Source organism: Phocoena sinus, chromosome 15 (assembly GCF_008692025.1).
Source record: "Phocoena sinus isolate mPhoSin1 chromosome 15, mPhoSin1.pri, whole genome shotgun sequence".
Taxonomy (NCBI): Eukaryota; Metazoa; Chordata; class Mammalia; order Artiodactyla; family Phocoenidae; genus Phocoena; species Phocoena sinus.
Window position 1 is genome coordinate 64,935,565 of NC_045777.1, and position 27,964 is coordinate 64,963,528.

A 27,964-nucleotide genomic window follows, 5' to 3' on the forward strand; every position below is an offset into this window, starting at 1 on the left:
TTCTCAGAGCTATCTGAAATGCTGTCTTCTGGGCTATAGCCCTCATTTTGCCCCAAATAAAACTTAACTCACAACTCTGATGTTGTGCTTTTTTTTTTTTTTTTTCAGTTGACAAAAAGCTGGTGACATGTTTCGATAGAGAACTTTGGCAAAACATTCTGAGCTTTTCCTGCCATCTTGAACCTGTTAACTACCTTTCTTGGAGCTATTTTCCCACTGATTTGCAAGCGGGTATGGATGTGTTGAAGCTTAGAGTTGGCATCTAGGATTCAGTAATTTTTGATTGACAGAGAAAAAAAATTTGGTGACCGTTGTATGTATTACAACGATTATACAGAAAGAAGTTACCTCTATACCGGTAAGTGAAAAATAGCAGTTTCAAGGAATATTTCAGAGGGCTTCAGACCTGAGGAGCGTTCTTAATGAAATAAGATTTGCGAGCCTGCAGTGAAGACTACGCCTCCCAGCTTGCACCGCGCCTCCCTCCAGTACAACGCCCTCCATCGGTGGGCCTGGACGCGTACCCAGGCGCGCAAAGCACCTCGGGGATTGTAGTTTTCTGGAGGCCCAACCGGTCCAACGCCCCGGAAGCAACCACCGGAAGTGCCGGCCCTAAGAGGTGGAGTCCGGACGGCGGCGGCAGCGGCGGCGGCGGCGGCGGTTGCCAGGAGCCCGCGTTGCCGCCTGAGCACCGTAATATGGCGGGGAGGAGGAGGAGGAGGCGGCGGTGGATGGAGCTGCTCTCAGTCAGTACCAATTGAGCAGTTTGTTTCCTGCCAAGGCCCGGAGCGAGGGGAGGAAAGCTGCCGTGGCCGTGGGAGAACAGGTGTGTGCGTGAGAGGGGCATTGACTCAGCGGGTCCGGCTGCGAGGCCGCAGGGCGGGCGGAATTGGCGCGCTATGTGAGGGCGGGCTCTGCACGGAACCCGAGCGAAGGTGCCGGGCTCTTGGGCCTCGAGCCTCTGGGAAGGCTCCGGGTGGGCGGAGGCGGATATCCCAGGGGCCGGCGGCACCGGGCGCGGAGGTGATGCTCAGATGCTGGCACCGTCTGGTGGGTGTTCGGGATGGAGCCTTATCAGAGGAGTTGGGGGAGGTGGGCTTGGGGCGCTAGGGTGAGGACAGAGGGTCCCCAGTAAATAAACTCGGGCCAGACCCGAGGAACCACCTCCTGTTGATAAAAGTGGTTGGGCCTTTTTTTTTTCTGGCGAGGGGAGCATCCCCAGGGTGTGCCCTGGCCGTTTCTGAACGGCAGTTACCACCAAGCAAAGACCCTAGGAGCGCTGTTTACTCTGCCTTTGCGATTCTCTGGGGGCAGAAGCATGAAGAAAAAAAGGAAATTCTCTTTATTACCCATGATGCTACTGGGTGTTTCCCACCCTTTGCTTCTATCTGGTTATAATCCCAGTTCCCTACCCCCCAGTTTAGGCAAATGGCAGGCACCTAGAGATTGATTTAGTGGGGAGGGGTCTGGACACAGCAAAATGAGGAAGCTGTTGTCCCCCTTTTTACGTTTTTAAGTTAAATTGAATCTTACCAGGAACCAAGAACTGTCGCTACCCTCCAGGAGTCCATAAACTAGTAAAAAAAAATCATAGTCATCATCATCCTCTTCGAAATAAAAGTCGCTCCCCTTTATTGATGCTGTCTGCATATCCTACAGTATACTAATGAATCCTCACAGAATCTCTTTGAGATAGATACTCTTGATTATCCCTGTTTTACAAATGAGGAAACTGAGACAGAGATGGTAAGTGAATTGCCAAGAACATACAGCTAGTGTGTGTGCCTGGATAAGAACCTTCCCCTTTATTGCCTCTACAGGAAGTTTGTTTTTAGGATGACTGATGGGTAAACCACCAGCTAACAACTGACAACAAGGCAAGATGTGTTCTGTGTTACTTTTACCATTCCCTTCAGTGACATTTCTGATAGAGCACTGGTGAGGAGTAGGTAGCAGAATCATTAGTCTATGGAGTTTGCAAAGAGGCTTATTTGGAGAAGGATCATCGTCTAAATGGAGAAGACAGGGTATGTCTGAACTTGATGCAGCCAACAAATTATTAATTCAAGTGGACCAGTAATGCCTGCTGGTAGAGTATGGGGCAGCAGATTTGTGGTTGGAGTGGCCTTGTAGTCAAGGCTCCCTTAAAATAAAACCCTGCTGACAGGGGTAATTGTGGCGTGAGAAGTGAAGTGCCCTCTTGCTTAATCATATAAGATACAGACACTCGCTTTTTAAATGGTTGCCTTTGCAGTTGAGAGGTACCAGTTTCTCTGAGAAACGGGTCATCTATGAAACAGTCATTCTCAAAATTCCATTCTTCCTTGCTAGCTTCTTTGCTGTGTAGTCCACTGTCTTCTTTTTTCTGGTTTACATTATTGTTTGAGCTAATTATCCTAATTTATTTATTCAATATTTTTATGAAGTGCCTACTGTGTACAGACACTGTCCTATGTAATGGGGATTCAGTGGTGAGCAAGACTGAGAAGGTACCTGTGCTTATGGAGCTTACATTTTGGTGGAGGAAGAAAGACAAAAACCAAGGAAATAAACAAGATAATTTCAGATAGTGGTAAGTGCTATGAAAATTGGGAAACAGCAGGGTAGTGTGGTAGTGAATGACACAGGGTTAATTTAGTTGGGATAATCAGGGATGGCCTCAGAAGAGGAGACCTCCAAGCTGAGACTAAAGGATGAGAGTGATCCAGTCATGCTCTAGGGTCACTTGGTAATTTCCATAATCATCATATTAGACTTGTATTTGGATGTTTAATACCTTATTATAGGCTGTAAGTTATGCTGTAATAATAATATATTGCTGTATGTCTGCAATATGTATGACAAACATATGCTGTTTAAGGGATGTGAATTTAACTTCCTGAAGCAATGAGGCATATTTTTTACATGATGTTGTTGAAAGAAATATAAAACTTTTGCCATAAAGATATTTTATTTCCTTAAATTTCCCAGACCTTCCATTCTTTGCTTGTGTGTCCATTGGAAGTATATTACATTAATTATATGACTAATCTGCTTTGGTTTCTTGTAATGCTGGATGCATGGGTTGTGTTAAAAAATCTTTTGAAGTATTTTAGTAGAAATGGGGTCATTCGAATTTCTCATATCTTAGCTTATGCCTATTTTGATTGTTAAGATATAATGTGGGTTGAAGTCTAGATTAAAAAAGGAGGCCTTGCTATGGTTATCATGCAGTTAAGGTGTTATGTTTTGTTTTTTACTTTTGCTTGTCTTATGAATATAAGTTTGCAAAATAATCTCATTTACACTCTAGAGAACCATTTCTTTGAAATTAAACTCCCAGTTTGCATAAATGAATGTAGAAATAATTAGAATTGATGGGATGGTAGGAAGAAGTCTTGCTATTAATAAGACTACGAGTTGGTCAAAAGTAGCAATATACTGCACATTGTTAGAGCTTGGAGTTGAGGCCACTGGCCGATGAACTCACAAGTGTAGGTAGTGTGCTACATGAGGGGCAAGTTTTTCGCTAACATCACAAGGGTCTCTGGCCCAATGAGTGGAGTTTGATAGTAATACTTGCTACAAACGTAAAAAAAAAAAAAAAAAAAAAAAAAGTAGCAATATATCTTTTTTCATAATCTAATCATAATTTTGAATATGATTTTTCTTCATTTCTAACTGTGATATTATTTGTCCCTGATACGTTAGCGTACTAAATTTTTAAGTACCTTGAGGCTTAGGGCAGTTTCGTATTGTATCTTGTTTCATGTTTGCATATCCCACGTCATGAATTGAATTTCCCTTCCCTCTCTCTTTTTTTATTTGTTAATTAATTGTTTTAAAATGAACACTTAAAGAAGCATTATTGTATTAGTTTTTCTGTTTTCACAGATCATATCGTTGTTGGTTATGTGTCCAGTGATATCCCTCTTTCCCTTTCCCTTTCCCTTGTTTATTTAAAGGAAACAATGCCAGACATAATGCTATGGAAACAGGCAATCAAATATTTAACACTTGCTACATGAATGAATTTGGTATCTAACTCTTCCTTTTACCTTGTATTTTCATAGCCACCATCACAGGTTCCCAGAAATTGTGAAATTACTAGACTGATTATTTTAAGTGGTTTGGTGATGGTTCCACTTTTTAACAGTAAAGTGAATTAATATGAGAGCCAGTAGATTCTGTTTTCCACTTCCGACTGATTTGCTCAGTTATCATGGAGTCAAATTATATTCTTAACATATGCAAGTAATAGACTTTGGACTCCATGATAGAAAAAAGAACTTTTGAAAGTAAATACCAGTTTTTATTTAACTAGCCCTTTTGTCTCTTTTTTTGGCTACAAAAGCATTCCAACCTTTGTATTATTTAGGTTTTTTTTTTTTTTTTAATAAACCGTGGTACACATTTTTGTGCTTAGATTTCTTATTTATTTATTTTGACTGCGTTGGGTCTCTGTTGCCGCGTGCGGGCTTTCTCTAGCTGTGGCGAGCGGGGGCTACTCTTCGTTGGGTGAGCAGGCTTTTCATTGTGGTGGCTTCCTCTTGTTGCAGAGCACAGGCTCTAGGCACGCAGGCTCAGTAGTTGTGGCTTGCGGGCTCTAGAGCACAGGCTCAATAGTTGTGGTGTATGGGCTTAGTTGATCCGTGGCATGTGGTATCTTCCCGGACCAGGGCTCGAACCTGTGTCCCCTGCATTGGCAGACGGATTCTTAATCACTTTGCCACCAGGGAAGTCCTATTTAGTTTTCCTTGTGACGTGTAGATAAGTCCTCCTGAAGAAGAGATAATATTATGTTTTACAACTGAAGTTAGTTAGGTTGTATAGAACTTTGTTTCCTTTCAGAAGGTTTCATTGCTGAGTTCTTAGTACTTTTCTAAACTAATCACATTTAAAGATTGATTATGTACAAATCTTCAGAAATATTTAATAATGAAGCAAGGCTTGACTGGGCAGGGTCTTGAGGTGCTTTCCTATACCCAAGAATTAGCTCCTGATCAGTGAAACAATTCTGGGAAAGCCAGTTCTAGGACTTGTGAATTCTAGGAATATTTCAATGCCCTACAAATTTGCCAAATAAATTAAGATCTATTTTTGTCAGCACATTAAAAATGGCTTTTTTTCTCTCTTGTAGTGTGATTGTGGGAAGATGGAAGAGTATGAGAAGTTCTGTGAGAAAATTCTTGCCAGAATCCAAGAAGCATCACTATCCACAGAGAGCTTTCTACCTGTCCAGTCTGAAAGCATCTCACTTATTCGCTTCCATGGAGTGGCTGTGCTTTCTCCACTGGTAAATGTTTTTGATTTTAAATAATCTTTTTTTCTATAGTGAACCACTAAGGTAGTTCACAGAAAAACAAAAGAAAGGCTGGCTTATAAATATCAAAACGATGCCTGACCCTTTTCATAAGTAAAGAAATGCAAATGAGTTAGTGGTTGGTTTTTTTTGTTTTTTGCTTTTTTTTTTTAACATATTTGATTGGAAGCGATCTGATAGGACCTAGTATTTCTTTTTTTTTTGGGGGGGGGCGTAGGAGTTTATTAATTAATTTATTTTTGCTGTGTTGCGTCTTCGTTTCTGTGCAAGGGCTTTCTCTAGTTGTGGCAAGCGGGGGCCTCTCACCATCACGGCCTCTCTTGTTGCGGAGCACAGGCTCCAGACGCGCATGCTCAGTAGTTGTGGCTCACAGGCCTAGTTGCTCCGCGGCACGTGGGATCTTCCCAGACCAGGGCTCGAACCCGTGTCCCCTGCATCGGCAGGCAGACTCTCAACCACTGCGCCACTAGGACCTAGTATTTCTTAGCTTGTGGGGAGGAGGCACTTAAAATGCACTTTTGCTGAGAGAATCGGTTGATTTTATTTTTTGATGAGCAGTTTGGTAGTGTTTATCAGAATTTAAAAGTGTATATAACCTTTGACTCAGCAATTCCATTTCGGAGAATATCTTACAATTATACTCATCCATGTGCCTGAAGAAGTCTCTGTAAGGTTATAGGAGCATTGTTTAAAAGAGCAAAAGATTGATAAACAACCTAAATGTCCATTAGTACTGGACTAGTTTAACTAACTGGTCCACTTTATAGACTCATTAAAATGAGTACAGTAGATCTTAATGTGTGGGCATGGAAGGATCTTCACAAGCTGCTGTAAATCACTGGACACAGCATGCTCTCAGAGGCAGCATAGAGTAGTAGTTAAAGCCTGGCTCTGGATCCTTCTGGCCTGAATTCAGATTATTGCTCTGCCACTTACCTGCTGTGTGAACTTGGAGGTCCATTTTCTTTATCTGTTAAATGAGGCTAAAAAATAGTGCCTACCTCATTGGGCTGTTTTGAGGAAAACGAACTAATACATTTAAAATGCTTAGAACACTACCTAGATCATAGTAGGTACTCAATATATGCTAACTATTTGGGTTTTTAAATAAGACTGTTATCTTCTTTCTCTGGGGAGGAGTGAGGGAATATCAGATGAGAGGGAAGACGCACTTTTCATCGTGTTTCCCTTTGATACTGATTGAATATTTTATAAATGTATGTGACGTTATTTCAAATCAGAAAATATTACTGAAAGAGAGTTTTAAATTTATTTCTTTTTGTATAGCAGGATTTAAAAGGTCGATATTTTCTGTCAACTTTTTGTAATGAAATTTTCAACCATACAGAAAAGTTGAAAGGATAGTTCAGTGACTACCCACATATCTACCGTTTAGATTCAACAATTTTTAACATTTTTGCTGTCTTCACTTTATTGCGTTATTTGCTTTATTTAAAACTTTTTTTGTTTTACTGCTGAGCCATTTGAAAATTACAGATACATGACACTTCTCCCCTAAATATTCTGGTAAACAGTTTCTAAAAATAAGGATACTCTCCTACATAAAACTCCAATATCATATCACACTTTATGAAAATTAATAATAATTTTAACAGCATCTAATATTCTATTTATATTCAGATTTCTCTATTTGTGCTGAAAATGTCTTTTATAACTTTTTTATTGTCTGGATCCAGTCAGAGTTCACAAATAGCATTCACTTGTTATGTTTTTTAATGTCTTTGACATAGAACAGTTCCTTAATTTCTTTAAAAAATTGTTCTTTATGATAGTAAATTTTTAAAGAGATCTTACAGAATGCCTTATATTTTGGATTTGTCTAATTGTTTCCTCATGGTGACATTTAACTTACCCTCTAGTCCCTGTAGTTCCTATAAACTGGAAATTAGCCTAATAGTTTGGTTAGAGTCAGGTTAAACATTTTTAGCAAGAATTCTTTGGAGATGATGCCATGTACTTCATATTAAATTAAATCAGAAGTTACATAATGTGTAGTTGTTTGTCTATTAGTAATGTGTAGTTTGAACACTTGCTTCTACAGTGGTGACTGCCATATGACTCTAAAGGTATACATTTTCTTTTCTCTTTTTGATTAGCAAGTAAACTGGAATGATTCTTTGGTACCATGCAAATAAGAAAAGATTTTAAAACATTTTTATCAGCTACTTGATGACATATTGCTTGATTAGTTTAATATAGGCCAAAATGTCTGGGCCTTGTTGTGTAAGGTCTACGACTTTATCAGTTACTTATTTATAAACAAAATCTAATGCTTATGGACCTTAATCCATGATTTTAGGTTGTATTTGATAGTCAAATACTGCAACTTTGAAATAATTTTTTATGACATGTTTTCTATTTGCATAAATCTAAAATAAGTCTTGACTCCTTAACATAGTGACTAAACTTCCCAGGACTTAATAATAAAGACTTAAATCCACACACAAAAAAAATAATGCTTGGACGCCTTCAATTTTTTTCAGTACATTACATTTTTATTGGAGGTTACAATGAAGTGGAACCAAATATGTGTTCTGATTTTGTAGGCAAATAAAACATTATCTGTTTCTTTTATCACCTTTGGACATTTTTTTGAGGTAGCAAAGAGGTGAAATGTATACTGATTAGAGGATTAGAAACTAACTGAACCAGTGAAGTAAGACATTACCAAATGAAAATCAAAACAGTAGCCAATAGGGTTAATTTTATCTTTCATTTCAGAGCATTTGATACGTGAACAGTTTTTTTTTCTTTCAACTTTTTTTTTCAATTGAGAATAATTACTTACAGTAAAATGCACAGATCTTAAGTGTTAAAGTTCCATGAATGCTGGGAACTTCCCTGGTGGCCTAGTAGTTAAGACTCCGTGCTCCCAATTCACGGGGCATGGGTTCAATCCCTGGTCAGGGAACTAAGATCACATATGCCACACAGTGCAACCAAAAAAAAAAAAAAGCAGTCCCATGAGTTCTGATATATGGCATCCATTTATAACTCACACCCACACAACATTTTCATCACCACAGAAAAATTTAATATGCTCCATCCCAGTCATCACCCCCAACCACTGTTCAGATTTCTTTCACTATAGATAGTTTTACCTGTTGCACACATTTTTAATCATTCTGGTTCAAAACTACCTGATTTTATGATATTTTTACATTTATGAGAAATAATTACATATTTATGATGTTTTTCAGCTTAATATTGAGAAAAGAAGGGAAATGCAACAAGAAAAGCAGAAAGCACTTGATGTAGAAAGAAGAAAGCAGGTTAACAGGAATAGAGCTTTACTGACACGTGTCCAGGAGATTCTTGAAAATGTTCAGGTGTGTAATTTAAGCTCTTTTAAATTATAATTAAGAAATCATGAATTAAGCATTGATGATAATTTTTCAGAAATAAATTTGCCTTAGTAGTTAATTACCAATATACTGTTAAGCTTGAGAATCTTCGTAATTTGTGATATTCCATTTCAGTTACTCCAAAGAAAATTCACTTGCTTGTTAGTGGTGCTCAGTACTTGAATCAGAGGGTACTTAGACAATGGACCCATACACTGAGTATAATTGCTTGTTGTCTATGTCTTATGACTCTAAAAACATTGAATTCTCAGTGACAAAATGATAGAATTGGCCATTGTAGTTTACCTCTGAACTAATCAGACTATTGACTCAATGACCTTATTCTCATTCTCTGCTAAAGTAAATAACTGTCCCGCATTTTTTTTTCTGGTGAAGATTCTGCTCTTAGATACACAAATGCAATTTAGATTAGATAATAGAATTGCCTAGATGCATCTTAGATACAAATTGAAACTTTTTAAACAACACATCTATACCTTTGCAATGATTTTTATTTAATTTAAATTTGTATAAACAATGTGTTTTAAGGTCTGGATCATTTCATACTAAAAACAGTGAATTAGATAAAACAAATAATTTCTGCCTTATATAACCCTGTTTCGCTGGTTACATCTTTTAATTTTTTTTATAATCCTAGGGGTTTGTGGTTTGTGTAATTCATACTAGATGATTTATGTACAATGACCCTTAGGATATTTCCCACTAACTACTACCTTCATTTCTCTGTGGGTAGTAGATTTTAATTTGTAAAGTATAATTACTGCTCATATTGAGTTTATAAAATGTAGTGAGTAGCATAACAAAGGTGGGTTTTTAATTTATTAGATATTTCCTATTATTGGAACAAAAATGGCATATCATTCTTGGTCCACTGAGGGAATATATCAAATATACTACTAATGAATTTATTGTTGAGTTTAAAGACTTCCTCTGCTTAATAGAACGTGTACAATGTTGAACTATAGAGTAATGAATTAATTATTCAGATAGAGAAATTTTATATAATACAAATAGATTTCTAAGGTCTGTTTTACCTGTAAAACCTATGATTCTGATAGATTTTGTTGTTGTTGTTATTTAAATTGTCTAACCAAAGGCTTTTTTAGTGATGTACAAAAAGCATGGCTGCTGAATATCACAAATATGAAATGTTTAGCTATTTTGAGGAAATAATTTATTTTACTTAAACCTGCGAACATGTGTCATGAGTATGTATCCCTTTTGTTTTATTTCTATCGTGAGGTTGTGACCAAGTAGATCTTGTTGTACTGTTTATTGCGTAGTACCTGGAAATCATTACATGTCTTGGGATTTGTAAGGTAAAATAGGAGTGCCATATTGCCTAAGAAAAAAAACACATACAAAGCAACCTAAAAATCTTTTAAAATTCAGGATTCTGGAGTGTATTCATATGATAATATGATAATGATTTCTGCCAGTTTCATATATGCTTGTATAATGTTTAGAAAACATCCTAGTTCACTTTTTGTTCTTTTGCAAAGTCGAGTTATTTAGATACAAAATGTAATTTTATTGTTTTCTGTTGGATCTTTTGTGTATACAATTGTTTTCATCTTTATTAAATTTTTAACTTATTTTGCTTGTTCAAAAACTCATTAATAGGTTGCTGTTTTATTTTATTTTTTTATTTTTTATAAATTTATTTATTTATTTTTGGCTGGGTTGGGTCTTCGTTTCTGTGCGAGGGCTTTCTCTAGGTGCGGCGAGCGGGGGCCACTCTTCATCGCGGTGCGCGGGCCTCTCACTGTTGCGGCCTCTCCTGTTGCGGAGCTCCGCGGCATGTGGGATCCTCCCAGACCAGGGCTCGAACCCGTGTCCCCTGCATTGGCAGGCAGATTCTCAGCCACTGCGCCACCAGGGAAGCCCCCAGGTTGCTGTTTTAAATGATCATCCAGCTAATCAAATTGAAATTTGCCTTAATCAGGTTTTAAGTTGAAGTTTTTCTTAATTTTTAAGTATTAAGCTCGATGGCTGACCTTTCATTTACCACAAATATGTCTCATCATATAGAAGGATTTTAGTTAAAATTTGGAGTAAGCGTATGGGAGGCAGGAGTCTTGGTACTGAATTATTTTTTTGCTTAATCAGTGTCCTGGGCAAGTTAGTTCTTGTTAAAGAGGAATCGTCTATGTAAGAAATTTAATTACTTGCTATTTATCTTACACATTATTATCCCTAGATGACAGTTCTCCTAGGAGGAGCAGTGGTGATGTTATAACATACAACCAGAAGAAAGCTGACGAAAATGCTTCTATCCCAAGATTAAATTGCACATGAGTATATGAATATATATGCACGTATGTTCATATTTGTATCAGATTAGATAAGTGACTTTTTTTTTTTTTTGAGGTATGCGGGCCTCTCACTGTTGTGGCCTCTCCCGTTGCAGAGCACAGGCTCCGGACGCGCAGGCTCAGCGGCCACAGCTCACGGGCCCAGCCGCTCCGCGGCATGCGGGATCCCCCCGGACCGGGGCACAAACCCATGTCCCCTGCATCGGCAGGCTGACTCTTAACCCCTGCGCCACCAGGGAAGCCCCTCTTTCTTTCTTTCTTTTTGGCCGCACCTGGCGACATGTGGGATCTTAGTTCCCCGACCAGGGACTGAACCCGCAGCCCCTGCAGTGGAAGTGCGGAGTCTTAACCACTGGACCATGAAGGAATTCTCTTTTAATCTGTTAATAAATAGGCCAGGATGACCAGTAGATGCTTTTTATAGTAATTTGAGCTCCATGTGATATAGAATACCATAGAAAAGGTCATCTGAGTTTTTATTTGTGTTTTCAAATATTAGAACTCTGAATCTTCAGTTTCAGTTTCACTTTAGAAAACAATGAAATCAAAGGCTTTTTGTGTAGTCAGGACATATTACTTTTTATTTCTTAAATTTATTTTTATTTATTTATTTTTTGGCTGAGCCACACGGCATGTGAAGTTAGTTCCCCAAGCAGGGATCGAACCTGTGCCCCGTGCAATGGAAGTACGGAATCCTAACCAATGGACCACCAGGGAATTCCTGGAAATAATAATTTTTAAATTTCCTTTTTCAGGTTAGAAAAGCACCTAATGCCTGTGATTTTGATCAGTGGGAGACTGAAACAGTTTACTCTAATTCAGAAGTCAGAAACTTGAATGTTCCTGCTACACTTCCAAATATCTTGCCAAGCCCTACTGAACACTCTACTTTAGCAAAGTTTGAAAAGATAACTGGAATTTTGCCATTGAATACTGAGGACCAATTTAAATCTAATGGGGTAGACTTAGCTAGGGACTCAGAAGAATTCAGTTATCTGAAGCAATGTGATAGTTCAAATATTAGCCACACCGAAAACGAAGCTTCTCTAAAGACCTCCTCAGCAGCTGCACAAGAGCCGCTTATTTCTGGTGGTCTCTTTCCAACAAATGAAGAACAAGAGCCATCACTTCTGGGGGAAGTTACTCCCGATCCCTACATAATGAGTCTTCAGAAGCTGATGAAAAAGTCAAAGGAGTATATAGAAAGAGAGCAATCTAGACACAGTCTGAGAAGTAGTGCAAAGAGGAGTGTTAATGAGAGTTATTCAGACAAAGAAAATGATGCTGTTAAAGTGACTGACTGTGAAAAGGAGAAGGCCCAGTTGATGGGCAAGCACTGTGGTTCAGTTATTCCTGACAAACCAAGCCTTAATAAATCAAATGTTCTTCTCCAAGGTGCTTCCACTCAAGCAAGCAGCGTGAATACATCCATTTTAGGTAGCTTTTCTAAAGTGGACATACCTATACCAACTGGCCATTCTACTGTTTTAGAGCCTGATTCTGATTTTAAACGCATTCCCACTTTTGTTACTGAAAATAATGTTATCAAAAGTCTTACTGGTTCATATGCCAAATTACCTAGCCCAGAGCCAAGCCTAAGTCCTAAAATGCATCGAAGGTGTTCTAGGCCATCATCAGCATGTCATATACTTATAAATAACCCAATAAATGCTTGTGAATTAAGTCCTAAAGGAAAAGAACAGGCAGTAGACTTAGTTGTTCAAGAAACTGATGAAAAAACAAATGTATCTGAAACTGTGCCAGAGTTACCAATTGATTTAGCAGGAGTTTGTTCAAGCAAGGTTTATGTCAGTAAAAATACATCTGAAGCCATACAGGAAATGGTTTTAGGTAAATCAAATCAGGTATGTCAGTCTTCAGGAAGTCAATTAGGAAATAAAGTTATTCATGGACTTGCTATCATGGAAGGTCAGTTAACATCTGATGGGAGAGGACCACAGAAAATGGACAGTACAGGTACTGCAGTGGAAAGATTGCATGAGCCATATGCCACCAGTCAATGTATAGTGAGTCAAAACTTTGGAACTGTGAGTGGACTCAAGTCAGCCAATGTGTTAGAGAAAAACTGCAATTTCCAAATGGGACTGAATAAGTCTTACGACGTAAAAAACCCATCTCCTTTACTGATGCAAAACCAGAATACCAGACTGCATATGGACACCCCTACAGCGTCCTGTGGAAATGAACAATTTTTGGATAACAGTTTTGAGAAAGTTAAACAGAGACTTGATTTAGATATTGATAATTTGCAAAAAGAAAACTGGCCTTATGTCATAACAACTGGAATAGCTGAACAGGAAAGGCAACATTTGCCAGAAAAAAGATACTTTAAGGGGTCTGTCTACATCAACAAGAATAAAATATTAGAAAGTAGTTCAAAAGGTAAGAAAGCTTCGAAGTGTTTAATATCTGCCAAGCAGGTGGCATCTCTATTTAATACCTTTAATTGATAATTAATAATTGTCATAATAATAATAATTGCAGAATAATTATAATTGTCTTCATCTGTTCATTTATCAGAGAGCATCACTAGCTACAGTTTACTGCCATTTGATAGGCTTTCTTAAAGGATTTTCCTATTTAGATTATGAATCTTTCACAATCCACTTGGTATTATAGAGAATATTGTTAATGACTGGAGGAAAAAGTTCTTGCATGAAACATCACTCATAATTTTAATCCAGTATATTGCTATGATGTTTTCCTTTTGGACTGTGGTTTCTAATATTTTCATCAGTTTGCCCTTTCATTTGTAATGAGATCTTCATGTAGTTGGCCCTTTAGTAAACACTTTAACACTAAATTATTAGAGAAGATATCACAAACAAGGCTCTGTGAGTAGTGTTTCAAGAGTGGTGTCTTTATTAATGAAAATTATTTCAAATTTCTTTCTGTTGCATCTAGTGTTATATTAACAGTAACTTGTTAAAACATGTCTTCTTTATTACTCCTTACTTTGTTGTCATGGCTCATAATTCTTCATTACTGATGTGGAAGACATATAAATCAAGTAAATCATGTTTTTAGACACAGACATTTCAACTCTAATGTGATATGCATCCTCCTGAAAAAAACTTCGTATTCTGTAAAATTGCACCTAAAAGTAACAAGGTTTATAGGAAAAATAGGGTTGGGTTGGGGCAGACTACGTAACACCTGTGCGACTTTATAAGCACTCTAATAAAAACAGTTGATATCTGAGGAGCCAGCTTGGCTTCTCCAAGTAGATGACGTAGCAGGCTAGAAGCTGTCTCGGTGAATACCTAAAGGACACAGACTGACCAAGTGGCAGTTCTGGCAGTGCTTTCACAAGAGGAAGGCCGCTGCGTGTGAGATGAGGCCAGGCATGGAGGCAGCCGGCTTGCTATCAGAGTGGGCAAGGGTGGCAGTGCATCGTGCCGAGAGCTGCCCGTAGCTTGGCTGCCTGCCTCGGGCACACCTCCCAGAGAGGGATCCCCTGGACAGGCACTCATTTATAAAGTTTTTAAGGTAGAGCTGAATGGACTCCAGTTGTTGGCTGAGTGGTCGAGTGGAGGGCGTTTTTCCTTTCTTGCTGAACGTTACAATTCACCTGCTTTTCCAGCCCCCCTCCCCCGCCTATAAAAAAATTGCACGTGAACAACTGCATATTGTTGTAGCTGAATAAAATGTATTTAGGAACAAATTATCAGAATACCATGGCAGGTAGGACAAATATAATGCGCTTATCTTCAATGAAAATCATTGACTGTGTATTTAGAAAGAAGGATTCTTTGAATTTAGTTGAATTATAATGGATTCCTAAATATCTATGTGCTACATCTGTGTAATACTTGATATTTCAACATTTCAAAGTGTCACACCACTTTCTATTCAGTAGGTTGCATAGTCATACTGATTTAATAAATTTTTTAGTTAGTAATTAAAATATCTAGAATTTTAATATCCAATCTTTTTTGGAGCCTCAAGCTGAGTAGCTTTATACTGTCAAAGCAACATTTATTTTAAAAAAGTAAAACAAAGCAAAAGTAGAAGCTACAATACCAGAGACCCTGGAGAAGGACAGGAGTGAAGAAAATAAATGGAGGTGAGATGCACATGAGAACCACATTGTGAGGTTAATTGGAGTAAAGAGAATTGGACGGAACACATAGTCTTGGCTTCATCAGTTCAGATCATGATGGGATCTGTCGAACGAGTGGGTTAGGGTGATGAGATACAGACCTTTAGTAGCATGAAATGAGAGGAGGGCCAAAGAGAATGTGATTCAAAGTGGGGACCTGGCTGTATCTTGATTGTACTGGGTCAGATCCAGGAATACTCTCTGGTCAGAAGCGTAATTTAAATTGATGTTATAAAACATCAGATATTACTAAATTTTCTAAATTTGAGGGGACATGTTTCTTTTCAGAAGGTGAGGAGATATTAAAAAGCAAGATGATAGCTTTCGAAGAAATGCGGAAGAGACTAGAAGAGCAGCACGCCCAGCAGTTATCGCTACTCATAGCTGAGCAGGAAAGGGAACAGGAGAGACTGCAAAAGGTGAGGAATTAAAATGTAGGGATATAGGGCTGGTGAGTGGAGTTTTGGTCATGTTTAGGATACTTATAATTGTTACCCTTGTATATCTTAATCTAAGGGGGTTATTGATTTTCATACATGGAGAGTACTTTTTTGTTTGGATTTAAGAAAAAAGTGACTTTGGAATTATCAATTTTTTTTTAACATCTTTATTGGAGTATAATTGCTTTACAATGGTGTGTTAGTTTCTGCTTTATAACAAAGTGAATCTGCTATATATATACACATATCCCCATATCTCTTCCCTCTTGCATCTCCCTCCCTCCCACCCTCCCTATCCCACCCCTCTAGGTGGTCACAAAGCACCGAGCTGATATGCCTGTGCTATGCGGCTGCTTCCCACTAGCTATTGGTTTTACATTTGGTAGTGTATATATGTCCATGCCACTCTCTCACTTTGTCCCAGCTTACCCTTCCCCCTCCCCATGTCATGGAGAGTATTTTTAGTGCCAAAATGTGAATTAAAATATTTTGATCCTTATCTAAAAATAAATGCATAATTTATCAAAAGGATACTTAATTGAATCCTTGATTCAAAATGTGTAATATTTTTAAAAGGTATTTTGTAAGTAGATGCTGAAATATGCATTCTGTAAGAGTATATCATAAGAGGAAGGACACTTGTTTTAAGATTATCACATTTCAAAATCAATTAAATAAATTGTCAATTTTATTTGAGGGAGGAGAACCTGAAATAAATAATTTGCTGATAATCATACATACTTTTAGCTGAGCCTAAAATACTATTTGGAGATGTAATTAAAAGAGCTACCATATTATAATAAACTTAATCTACAGGAAATAGAAGAACGGGAGAAAATGTTAAAAGAGAAGAAGGTGATTACAGCGGAAGCCTCCGAATTGGGCACTAGCAATGCTGTGGACTTAGAATGGAGAAAGATAAGTGACTCTGGTTTACTAGAAACAGTGCTGTCTCAAGTGGACTCACTCCATTCTTCAAATTCAAATAGTTCTGGTAAATATTAAAAAAATCCTTTTCCATTTGAAAAAATTATCCTATAGTAAGATATTTTATTTGGCACACTTTAAAATTGTACCTCCTTTCTATAAGTCATTCCACATCCAACCCATGCTATTTGCCAGCTTCTTAGAAACTGGTGAAAAATGAAATGATAGCAGCAGATCAAAGACCAATGAGCAGGTTCACGAGAAAAGCCACCTTAGCAAGGAAAATATCAGGAAATTTGGCTCAGAGCCTGGTCTTTGTTCATTCAAGTAGCAGGTGATATTCTTCAAGTGATAACACAGTTTGCTATCTCCTGAGTGATCTTGAATTACATCTAATTACCCAGTCCCAATAAGAGCTTATCTTCACATCTTCAATTATCCTGAGATGCTGTTTGTGTTGAAAAGATCCATCTGGTGCATATGCTTAAAGTCCATAAATACTTTAAGTCTGCTATGGATCAGTTTCAGAGTTGTTATTCTTTTTTTTTTTTTTTTTTTATGCGTTACGCGGGCCTCTCACTGTTGTGGCCTCTCCCGTTGCGGAGGACAGGCTCCGGACGCGCAGGCTCAGCGGCCATGGCCCACGGGCCCAGCCGCTCCGCGGCATGTGGGATCCTCCCAGACCGGGGCACGAACCCGTGTCCCCTGCGTCGGCAGGCGGACTCTCAACCACTGCGCCACCAGGGAAGCCCCAGAGTTGTTATTCTTGATGAGTGTCATGTTTATTTGGATGTTCTGTGTATTCTAATTATTTGACATCAAGTATAATACTTTATGTATATTTCTCAAGGTTTCACAAGTTCTGCCCTACAACACAGCTTTGGTTCTGCAAGTGAAGTACCATTCTACCTCTGGGGATCATCAACTAGTGGCTTGACCAAACTCTCAGTAACAAGACCTTTTGGAAGGGCCAAAACTAAATGGTCTCAGGTGGGCAAACTTAAAGATACATGCATGCACGTCTGTCTATATCTTTTCTAAAGAGCTATGTTATCTTAGGTTGTACAAATGAGGCATAAATATTTTGCAATACATCAAAAGCTTAGCTTTTATTAAAGATTAAACTACACAGAGTAAACATATAGAAGAATTTAGTTCATTGTAATAGATTAAGAAAAACAGTCTTGAGTATAATGCTCAGATTATTAAAATGTTGTGTCTATTTTATTTCTTCTAGGTTTTCAGTGCAGAAGTACAAGCAAAATTTAACAAAGTAACTGCAGTAGCAAAAGGATTTCTTACTCGTAGGCTCATGCAGACAGATAAACTGAAACAACTTCGACAAACTGTAAAAGTAAGAGGGTTGTGTAAATTGTATTACATTTCTGTCTCAGTTTCTGTCAGTGTTGTGACAGCTGAGTTGACAAATTAGTTCAGAACTTAGGCAGATCAAACATTTTTTAGTCACATAATGTAGGCTGTTTTAGAAATTGATTAATCTCATTCAGATAATTTTTTAAAATATGTAAACGAAGTAATTTGTGCATTTTTTTGGTCTCACTTTAAAGTGAGTGCTGTTTGACTTCTGATGTAATAGTTTTGTGTTCTTCATTTCGTTTTGACTGAGAAAAAGAACAAAAGGAAACTCCAGTGATCATGAAATCTTTCTAGAAAAATGAAGGAGCATTTCTTTCAGGATACTATGGAATTCATAAGAAGTTTTCAGTTGGAAGCACCGTTAAAGAGAGGTGTTGTTTCAGCACAAGATGCTTCTCTTCAGGAAAGAGTGTTAGCTCAGGTAATGCATGTATCCTCAAGGCTCTTAGGAAATGGAAATGTTTTATTTCTCTACCTTCACTGAACCACTGAAAGTAGGTTTCAATGAAAACTTTAACCGTTTTCTCTAAATAAGAGCATACGTAATACTACTGACCTCTAACCTCATCTTTTTAAATGGGTATAATATTTTCTTCTTTTGAACTTAGTTGCGAGCTGCCCTGTATGGTATTCATGACATATTCTTTGTAATGGATGCAGCTGAAAGAATGTCTATTCTACATCATGATCGAGAAGTTCGCAAAGAGAAAATGCTCCGGCAAATGGTATGTTACATGACTTTTAAACTAGTGAGTGAAAAAAAATCTCTATTTCTTTTACACTCACAAATTATTTCTGTTACCAAATGTGTGGGTTTTCCCCCCACACCAGATCTCTGACACCAGCTGGGTGTCCTACAATTCAATTCAGTTCTGATACCATCTACCTGGAGTTAGTATCAGATCCTACATGTCAAGGAGGCAGTCTTATGAGACTGCCTCCACTTCAGATGCCAATCTCATTAAATAAATCTTTAGGAAAAAATAGGAAAGAATTTTTGTACTTGTTTAGATACATATTAATTATACATGTTAATTCAAGGGTTAAGTATATTTTATTAATAATTATGTTGCTTCTGACTAACTAGCTATAAAGTGGGGTTCCCATGACTCCCTCCTCAGGTTTGAAAATTTTTCTAGAATGGTTCACAGAACTCAGGGAAACAGTTGCTTACATTTAATGGTTTATTATATAATAAAGGATACAGTAACAGATACAGATGAACAGCCAAATAGAGAGATGCATAGGGCGAGGTGTGGAAGGGTCCTGAGAGCAGGAGCTTCTGTCCTGTGGAGGGTGTGTGCCACCTTCCCAGCATGTGGATGTGTATTTTAGGGTTTTTATGGAGGCTTCATCACGTAGGCATGATTGATTATTGACTCAATCTCTAGCCTCTGTCCTGTCCCCACAGGATAGGGGGTGAGGCTGAAAGTTTCAAGGTTGTAATCGTGCTTGGTCTTTCTGGTGACTAGCCCTCATTCAGAGCCCACCAAAAGTTGTCTTATTAGAACAAAAGATACTTTGGGGAATTTCCCTGGCTGTCCAGTGGTTAAGGCTCGGTGCTTTCACTGTCGGGGCCTGGGTTCAAAAAAATTGCTTCTATCACCTGGGAAATTTCAAGGGATTTAGGAGCTCAGTGTTAGGAACCGAAGTCAAAGATCAAGCATTAGAACAAAAGATGCTCCTATCACTCAGGAGATTTGATTAAAAGGGTTTTAGGAGCTTTGTGTCAGGAACTGGGGTCAAAGACCAAATATTAATAGGAACCAGGGGCAGATCAATCGATTGATTGATCTATCTATAATTACTTCACATTGAGGTTCTTCTGGGTTTGGTGTAATTGATACTAAATATCATTCTTTATTGACTTTAGCACCATCCTACAATTCTTTTTTTTTTTTTTAATATTTATTTATTTCTGGCTGAGTTGGGTCTTCATTGCTATGCACAGGCTTTCTCTAGTTGTGGCGAGCGGGGGCTACTCTTTGTTGTGGTGCACGGGCTTCTCATTGTGGGGCTTCTCTTGTTGCGGAGCACAGGCTCTAGGTGTGTGGGCTTCAGTAGTTGTGGCTTACGGGCTCCAGAGCGCAGGCTCAGCAGTTGGCGGCGCACGGGCCTAGTTGCTCCGCACGGGCCTAGTTGCTCCGCGGCACATGGGATCCTCCCGGACCAGGGCCCAAACCCACGTCCTCCGCATTGGCAGGCAGACTCCCAACCACTGCACCACCAGGGAAGCCCCCATCCTACAATTCTTAAAACAGGTAGTTCCCAGGATTACCAATAATATTTAAATCTGTAGACAAATTTAAAAGAAATTGGCAAGAATTACATACTGTTTTTGGGATTAGATTTTTGAGTTAAGTGTTGAATATTACTTGGATGACTCATAAAAAACTGCCTGCTGCTCCTGATTGAATTTCCTTGAAACTGTCATGTACATTTACCTCTTTTGGAAATCAGAGTTAGAAAAGAGGCTCCAAATTAATTTGAAAAACAGTTGATCCTTGAACAACGTGGAGGCTTAGGGGTGGCCCACAGTCAGAAATTTCAGTATAACTTCTGACTCCCCAACAACTTAACTACTAATAGTCTACTGTTGACCAGAAGTCTTACCAATAACATAAACAGTCAATTAACACATATTTTATATGTTATATGTATTATATACTGTATCCTTAAAATAAGTTAGAGAAAAGAAAATATTCAGAAAATCATAAAGAAAATACATTTATAGTACTGTACTGTATTTATCAATACCATAATTTATGTTGTCTGTTTATAAGATGAATCATGTCTGTTAAGTACCTACATCAATATTGTCTTATATGATACAAAACACTGTAGATGTTATATGTATTACTAACATTAGACATCAAAAATGAAAGATTAAAAAAATGAAAAGATAATGTGAAAAACAAGTTCACGTTTATTTACAGTTGTAACAATTCATGCATTGATAATGAGGAAGCAGCAATATGTTTAATTTATGGGAACCTAGTGTAATCAGTATGATTGCTTCACAGTAGCCTAGCCTGTACACTAAGGAATAAATTGTTATAATCATGGCATACAGTGTTGTCATATTCATAATACAGTATTGGAAACAGTGTTACATTAAAAAAACCCCACATACCTGTGATGATAGGCTGTAGTTGAGAGAGAAGAGAGGGAGAGGGAGGCAGAGAGAGAGAGAAAGAGCGAGAGGCCTGCATACTGAATGGTAATGTAACTCTTTGAAAGCAGTTATAAAACAGTAAGAAAACTAACACATTAATTTTATATTAAATATCACTCACCTTATGCTTATATAAGGATAGACTAGTATATACATATATTTTATGCATTCATGACATAATTTTTTTTTCATATTTCTAGGTTATGTGGTTCATCTGTGAGTTTTTTAAAGTCATAAATCTCCAAAAAATTTTCCAATATATTTGTTGAAAAAAAACCTGCATGTAAGTCACCTGTGCAGTTCAAATCTGTGTTGTTCAAGGGTCAACTGTATATCAGAGTGTTGGAGATCTGTGGTTTGAATCAGGGATCTTAGTGTGGTTGGCAAAAGAAAAGCCAAATTTACACCATTTCATTGGGAAAAATAATTTTAATTAATTAAAAAAATTAGACTGCTTCAATTGTAAAGACTAAATTAAAGCTCAGAATGCCAGTAAGAGAAGCTTTTCCATGCAATTTGAGATCATTCAGTACTATACTTTAGTGGTATTACTGGTACCACTAGAGCTTTATGTTACTTTTGTATTTTAAAGGATAAAATGAAAAGTCCACGAGTGGCTCTTTCAGCTGCAACACAGAAGTCTCTTGATAGGAAGAAGTACATGAAGTAAGTCTTTTTCATGTCTTGTCATATTCTAATTTAATTATTATCAAGCCAATTAATTTTAAGCAACTGTTGGTTTGTATATTCAAATTAGAAATAAAGAATTGTTAACACTTCTGCAGCTGAGGTGATAGAAATCCCTTTATATAGTTTTCTTAAAATCAGGTGGTAAAATCTGATTTTATCTTTAGATAAATGTATTAACTAATAAATTGGTCAACATTCAACTTGTGTAATTGATAGCTAATCAAGTAATCTTAAAAATACTTAATCCTTATATTCAGTGTTAATTTTGTATCTTTTAAATATATTCTTTTTCAAATATCCTAAAGACTTCATAGCAGGAAAAACTTAATGCAAATAATACTCTGAAGCTATCCTATTAAAACTCTTCTTTCTTGAAATTCGTCTTTAGTATGCTTATTACAGGTCTTTCAGTAGTGCACCAACTTTGAAATGATGATTTGTTTCTGTCATCCTGTATCACATTTGTAATCATGTGTTTTCCCCCTTTCTAAATACATTATTTGTGTGTCCTTATTTTTATATTGTGTTAGAGCTGCAGAAATGGGAATGCCAAATAAGAAATTTTTGGTTAAGCAAAATCCTTCTGAAACAAGGTGAGAAAAATCACTTAGTCTCAGTAAGAGGCTATTTTTTAACTTTTAAGGAAAAGAAAATCTTATAAATCCCAAGCTTGTTTTTTGTTGGCTTTGTTCTACTTTACATCAGTAAATCTCTCCCTATTGGGGTGGAGGGTCACAGAGTCAGAATCCATAGTAACACCTGGTCATATACATGGTCATGTGCCAGACCAGATGTTCCTGGAGCTTTCTGTAGGACATGCTATCTCTGATGGAAATTTGAGCCCCATATGTCCTGAGTTCAGTCTGCAGTCCAAGGGGTCTTTGATACTTACTTAAAAACCTTAGAAAGCTAGCTTAATGTTTCTGACGTGTTTTCTCCTCTTACAAGAGTGATGTTTTGTTTCTCAGATGTTTGAAAGGAAAAATTCCTTCTGTAAAGTACATAAATAAATTATCTAAAAGCACAAGGATTAATACTTGTGTTAGGCATCTCTTTCCTGATAAAAAAACCGAGGTTTGTTCTCTTGGTGAGCAAATAAGCACTATATTAATACACTGTAGTCAGTTTGTTTTGCATTGTGATAATGTATAGGCCAAATCGTTGCATCGTTGACTTCTGCCTCACTGTTTCTTTCATCTGTTGAAAGAAAGTGGGGGAAAAGCTGAATTTATCCTATTGAATTAATTTTTTATTTACCTTGTCAACAGAGCCCTTCAGCCAAATCAAGGACAGAATGCACCTGTTCATAGGCTACTGAGTAGACAAGGGTAAGAATTCAACACACATGGGTATTTAAAAATATTCAAATCAAGATTAGCTTTGAGAGGGATTAGCTTTTTATATAAAGGATAACTATTTTCAAATGTGATCTTTTTATCGTATTAGGAAGAGCTTTTAACGTTTTGTTCAAAGATAACCCTCTGATGTACTGTTGTGTATTAAATTTTAATTATCATCTTATGTTGGCGTGTTTTTACTTTTCATTTCATACCATTTTGCTCATTAAATAATGTAAACATCCACATAGTAAGTTCAACATCACCAAAGTGTTTCTCCAACAAAGCATAAGTCATGGTTATAGTCTCCTGACGAAGGGAAAGGTATAGTTTCCTTACTGTGCACATGCATGAGACTTAATTCTTTTCAAGCTTATTGTGCTTTGAACGGTTAATGCAGTATGGTTGCTTTTTTTGAATGTTGAACATTTAGAACTTAACGCAAGTGACTTATTAATTTTTTTATATTCAATTAGAACCCCTAAGACATCAGTGAAGGGGGTTGTGCAAAATAGACAGAAGTCTTCACAGAGCAGAGTGCCTAACAGAGCGCCTGTTTCAGGTGTGTAGCCAACGAATTCCTGAAACCCATTCAATAGAAAGTCGTGCACAAGCTGCCCCATGACCCAGGCCATACCAGCGGGATAGATGTCTTTCCTTGCCACCATAATTTTGGCATATTCACCGTCATTCCTACTAGTGATCATTTGTATTAGTATTTTGCGGCAGTCAGGAGATCTTAGTGAAACTGTGGTTGCAATCTTGATTTCTGTAAATTCCATGGAGACACTATGTATTTTTTAATCTGAAAACTTTGTAGAATTATACATGCTTAACTCAGAAAAGTTTTTATAAATGAGTAAAATATAATGATCTGATGTCTAAATCTGTGCATGTCTATTCAGCTTTGGGAAAGTGTATCACCCAGGAATATTTGTATCTGCACATAAGGGGAAGAATTGCTCTCTGACCACAAGGTCACATGTGAATATGCCAAATGGGAGGGGGTGAAGTCTTAATCTTTTGCTCAATAAGAAGCTTGAGCTAAATTTCTCTTTATGTTCATTATTTGAGAATTATTTAAGGGCTAAGCCAAAAAGTGTATTTTAAAATCCTATTTATGGTGGCAAAAAGACAAATTCAGTGTTGAGCTAATGCAAAACCCTTAAGCTAATGTTTTAATATTTTTTAGGTGTCTTTGTTAAGACACTGTGATAACTCACCAAAAATTATGTGATCCATTAAAAATACTTGCAAAATGCTTTGCTTTAACTAGACTGATTTCTAAACATTTAAAAGAAACCTAATCACCAGGCAATTAAAATTAAATCTTTAATCAATTCTAGTCTTCTCATTAATACACCATTAGTCATATTTTAGAGCTTTTATTACTAAGTAATTTTCTCCAAATTAGGAGGGAATAAGCAACATAAATTTTTTCATGTTATTCACCTAAGTTCAAAGAGGGAACAAGATATTGATCACAACTTTGAATTGATTGCTCACCTTTTGCATGTATATATAGTGAGTTTAATTCATAATGTTGAATATATAGAGGATAATTTAAAAGGTCATCTTTTGGAATTCACTGTGAGTGACAGTCAATGGAGTTGTTTTAAAGGGGATTACAGAGCTGAAAATCCCGGTTATTCCAGAGGTAGAATCAGCTGGTTTGAAAGATAACCATTTGGAAGAACTCAGACCAAACATCAAACCTGTTGCTTGTGAAGTTACATGGAATTTTAAGACATTTTCCATTTTTTCTCATGTTAGTGTTATATATTGTAATAAATCCTAGCTAGTTGGCAAATCATTGAGGAATTAGTATTGCTTTGCCTAATGTTGTCTATTGCCCGAGTGACTACTCTCCATATTCTTTTCTCATGCATTTCATCTCCACTATTTGTCACCTGTGAATCTATAAGTAAAATAGCAACTACTGTTTCTATTCAGTAATACGCAACAGTATAAAGGATGAATAGGAAGTCATTGCAGTTAATGTGTACAATGAAGTTTAGTATCTAGAACTATTGTGGTTTAATTGCATTGCAACATAATTATTAATAAAAATGTACTTAACCCTTGAATTAACATGTATAATTAATATGTATCTAAACAAGTACAAAAATTCTTTCCTAATTTTTCCTAAAGATTTATTTATACGTGAGTGCATATTTAGACAATTGAAAAAGACTAAAGAATTTTATCCTTTTACATAAACTGAAAATTTGGCTTATGACTAAAATTCTACTATGAATCTCAACACAGGGATCCATAGTTGCTTTTGAAAAGATTATTCTTTCCTCCTTAAATTTTTAATGGCCTGGATTATGTTTCAAACAAATTTGAAATTATGCTTTGATATGACCTACATGGAGGACAAACCTTTTATTAAGCATTTTATAGAAAACTCATTTTTATGTTGATAGACTATCATATTCTTAGACTGAAGTACAATTCTAAGGCGTTAAAGTTTGCTGCAAAGCAATTAAAGTTTTTAGAAACTAAATTGCAGTCTCTGATCTCATATATGTTTTAAAACATTCATTTGATGTCTTGTGCTTGACTTAAGAGTTTACAGTGAAATTCAGAAATTGCTAATTAAAGCAGAGTAGGAGGCAGTAATGCAAAATGGTTAAGTAAAACAATGAATCAGGTAGAATTGGGTTCTCAGAGTTTCTACTTCTAGCTCTGTTACTTACACAGGTGACTTACTCTCCTATGTCTCAGTTTTATTATTGTTAAAATAGTAGTAACAATTTTGACCTCGTGATTATTTTACATAAGGATTAAATATAATAATGTGTTTTGCTTAGCTCAGTGCTTGGTACATAGTGAGCACTCATTAAATGGTATCATTACAGAAAAACTACATTGAGAAATAATAATAGTTTTGCTCTATTTTTAGGAGTATATGCAGGAAAAATCCAAAGAAAGCAGCCAAATGTTGCGACAACTTAAGAAGACAACATTCATTAGGATAAAAAAGGGGGGAAGGGTTAGGATCCGTATTATTTTCCCTGCTCACGACTTTTTATTTAACTCTGGACTCTGTTTACACAGGCAAAGTGATGCCAAAGGGCTGAAAAATCATCTGGATATTTTGGTCAGTCTGGCTAGTCCCATCCCCCCCACCGAATTTTCCTCTTAATATCAGTTTCAGGTGAAGACAAATTAGCGTTTAGTAATTGGCTCATTTCTGTCCTTAACCTGCACAAACATAAGTTTGTTTTATTACTCAGGTGTCCGCCGAGAACCTTTTTGTAAACTTAAAGGACATTTGCGTTTATTTCTATAAAATATTGAAAAGGTGTGATAACTTATAAATAAGTTCTGAAATACAAATTTCATTAATCTCTGCACACTGATTGCTGAATTTGATAAACTAGATACTGTTCTGTTTGAGGGGAAATTATTGCAGAAGAATGTTTTTCCCCGATTTTGTAACTTTGAAAACTCTGATTAATCTCTCATATTCTTGGACTTAGAGTGTAACCACATAGGATAGAACACTTGCCTGTTGATTGTGGTCCACCAAAAATTCACCACAGGAGTAGCTGGGCATCACCATTTTGGTCATAGGTACACATTCCTCTCAGCAACTAGTTGTCTCACAGAAATGTTAGGCTTAATGTATGTTAATAATGTATGTTACCCTAGTACTATTAGAAACGTTTCTATTAAATTATAAAATCTTTCTGTGGAGGGTATAACAAATTTGGGGAAGATAGCACAACGTTCTTAAATGTAGTAGCGCTTAGGAATGAATGCATTATTACATCTATTTCTTTAAAATAGAATAACGTGTTGCATGCAGTTACATTTTCTATTTAGTCTGTTTATTTCTTCATAGTCTGCTTTTTTTAGCATGCTGGATTTAGGGGAGAATAAAGGGCTATACAATATGATAAATTCAGATTTTCAAATGGGATAATAATACTGTCTAGTTTAAAGTCTGCATTACATAAGAGGCACTAATGTTTAAGGTTTTTCATCACTTACATAATCATTTAAAATATAAACCAAAAAGTGTTACCAAGGGAACATGATTTTATGAAAAAGAATGTCACTGTTAATTTATCATGCCATCTCCAAAAGGGCTTTGTGCTTCTCACATAAAATTGGGAACATTTATGTGTACATTTAATCTTTCTAACTTAAATTTTAAAAAGATACTGGTATTTTGAAAATGCAGACTATATATATATTCTTAATATTCTCTTAAGAATGTTGAGATAAAGATTGTTTTCGATTTTCCGTTCCATTTAAAATTTAACTTTTACATCTAGCTGTAGACAGAAAATAGTAATCTACTCTGGGTGTAAACTTGATTTTCTTTATTGAGATGTATCATTTATTTAATGAGTGAATCAGAAAATTAGAAATAGAACACAGTCAAAAATGTCTGAGTTACCAATTTATATTTGTGGGCAAAGTGTATCAAAATTATCTTAATATGATAAATTGTGCTTTATCATTCTGAAAACTCAGGATACAGCTTACTCGGATCTTGTGGGTCTTTCCAGTATGAAAGATAGATGCTAAAAGTTTTGTGTACAGTAATGCAAATTGGCTACAACAAATAGTATGTTTCAGAGATAAAACTAGTTTTAGATTAAGGATGCAAAACTTGAGTGTTTTTTTTAAGGATAAAAGCTTGTGTGTTTTATAAATTTTTTTAATGTTCACAGCTTTTTCTCATAAAAGTGCCAGACATTGTTTTGTGCTTTTAATGGATTTTTATTTATATATATTATTTTTGTTATTTTTTCTTTGAGTGGAATGTCCATGAATGTAAATTATATTTATTTTTATACTTTAATTTTAATTTTCACTAGTTTTGCTTCTAGGCAAAAGGCAAAATAAACTTTTCATCTTAAAAGAAATCTCAT

General features: G+C 36.5%; 1 protein-coding gene and 1 non-coding gene across 13 annotated transcripts; both read left to right on the forward strand.

The window, feature by feature from the left end:
- Positions 1–609: 609 nt before the first annotated feature.
- CCP110 (centriolar coiled-coil protein 110) lies at positions 610–27,950 on the forward strand. Of its 12 annotated transcripts, none has more exons than XM_032605974.1 (16): positions 662–826; positions 1,821–2,572; positions 5,120–5,275; positions 8,524–8,652; positions 11,759–13,406; positions 15,415–15,545; positions 16,383–16,560; positions 17,344–17,483; positions 17,731–17,847; positions 18,190–18,291; positions 18,479–18,595; positions 21,638–21,711; positions 22,266–22,328; positions 23,004–23,063; positions 23,549–23,634; positions 25,981–27,950. In XM_032605974.1, the coding sequence occupies exons 3-16, from the start codon at positions 5,135–5,137 to the stop codon at positions 26,031–26,033; spliced, it is 3,039 nt and encodes a 1,012-aa protein (XP_032461865.1). In that variant the 5' UTR covers positions 662–826; positions 1,821–2,572; positions 5,120–5,134; the 3' UTR covers positions 26,034–27,950. The 12 variants fall into 12 exon arrangements, 11 of the variants coding, with proteins under 11 accessions (XP_032461870.1, XP_032461867.1, XP_032461871.1 ...); XM_032605972.1 differs by having other exon boundaries at positions 2,427–2,572; XM_032605975.1 differs by lacking the exon at positions 662–826 and adding an exon at positions 1,030–1,050 and having other exon boundaries at positions 2,427–2,572.
- LOC116741092 lies at positions 3,420–3,569 on the forward strand. The gene has a single exon (XR_004346060.1). It is a non-coding gene; the product is annotated as a small nucleolar RNA SNORA62/SNORA6 family (small nucleolar RNA).
- Positions 27,951–27,964: the final 14 nt, after the last annotated feature.

What these genes read in the sequence shown, in the direction of transcription:
- CCP110 (XM_032605976.1), top strand. Translation starts at nt 5,135, where the DNA reads ATGGAAGAGTATGAGAAGTTCTGTGAGAAAATTCTTGCCAGAATCCAA. An exon ending in AGGAAAGAGTGTTAGCTCAG is followed by an intron (nt 18,292 to 18,478) that starts GTAATGCATGTA and finishes TTTTGAACTTAG; the next exon opens with TTGCGAGCTGCCCTGTATGG. An exon ending in CAAAATCCTTCTGAAACAAG is followed by an intron (nt 22,329 to 23,003) that starts GTGAGAAAAATC and finishes CCTTGTCAACAG; the next exon opens with AGCCCTTCAGCCAAATCAAG.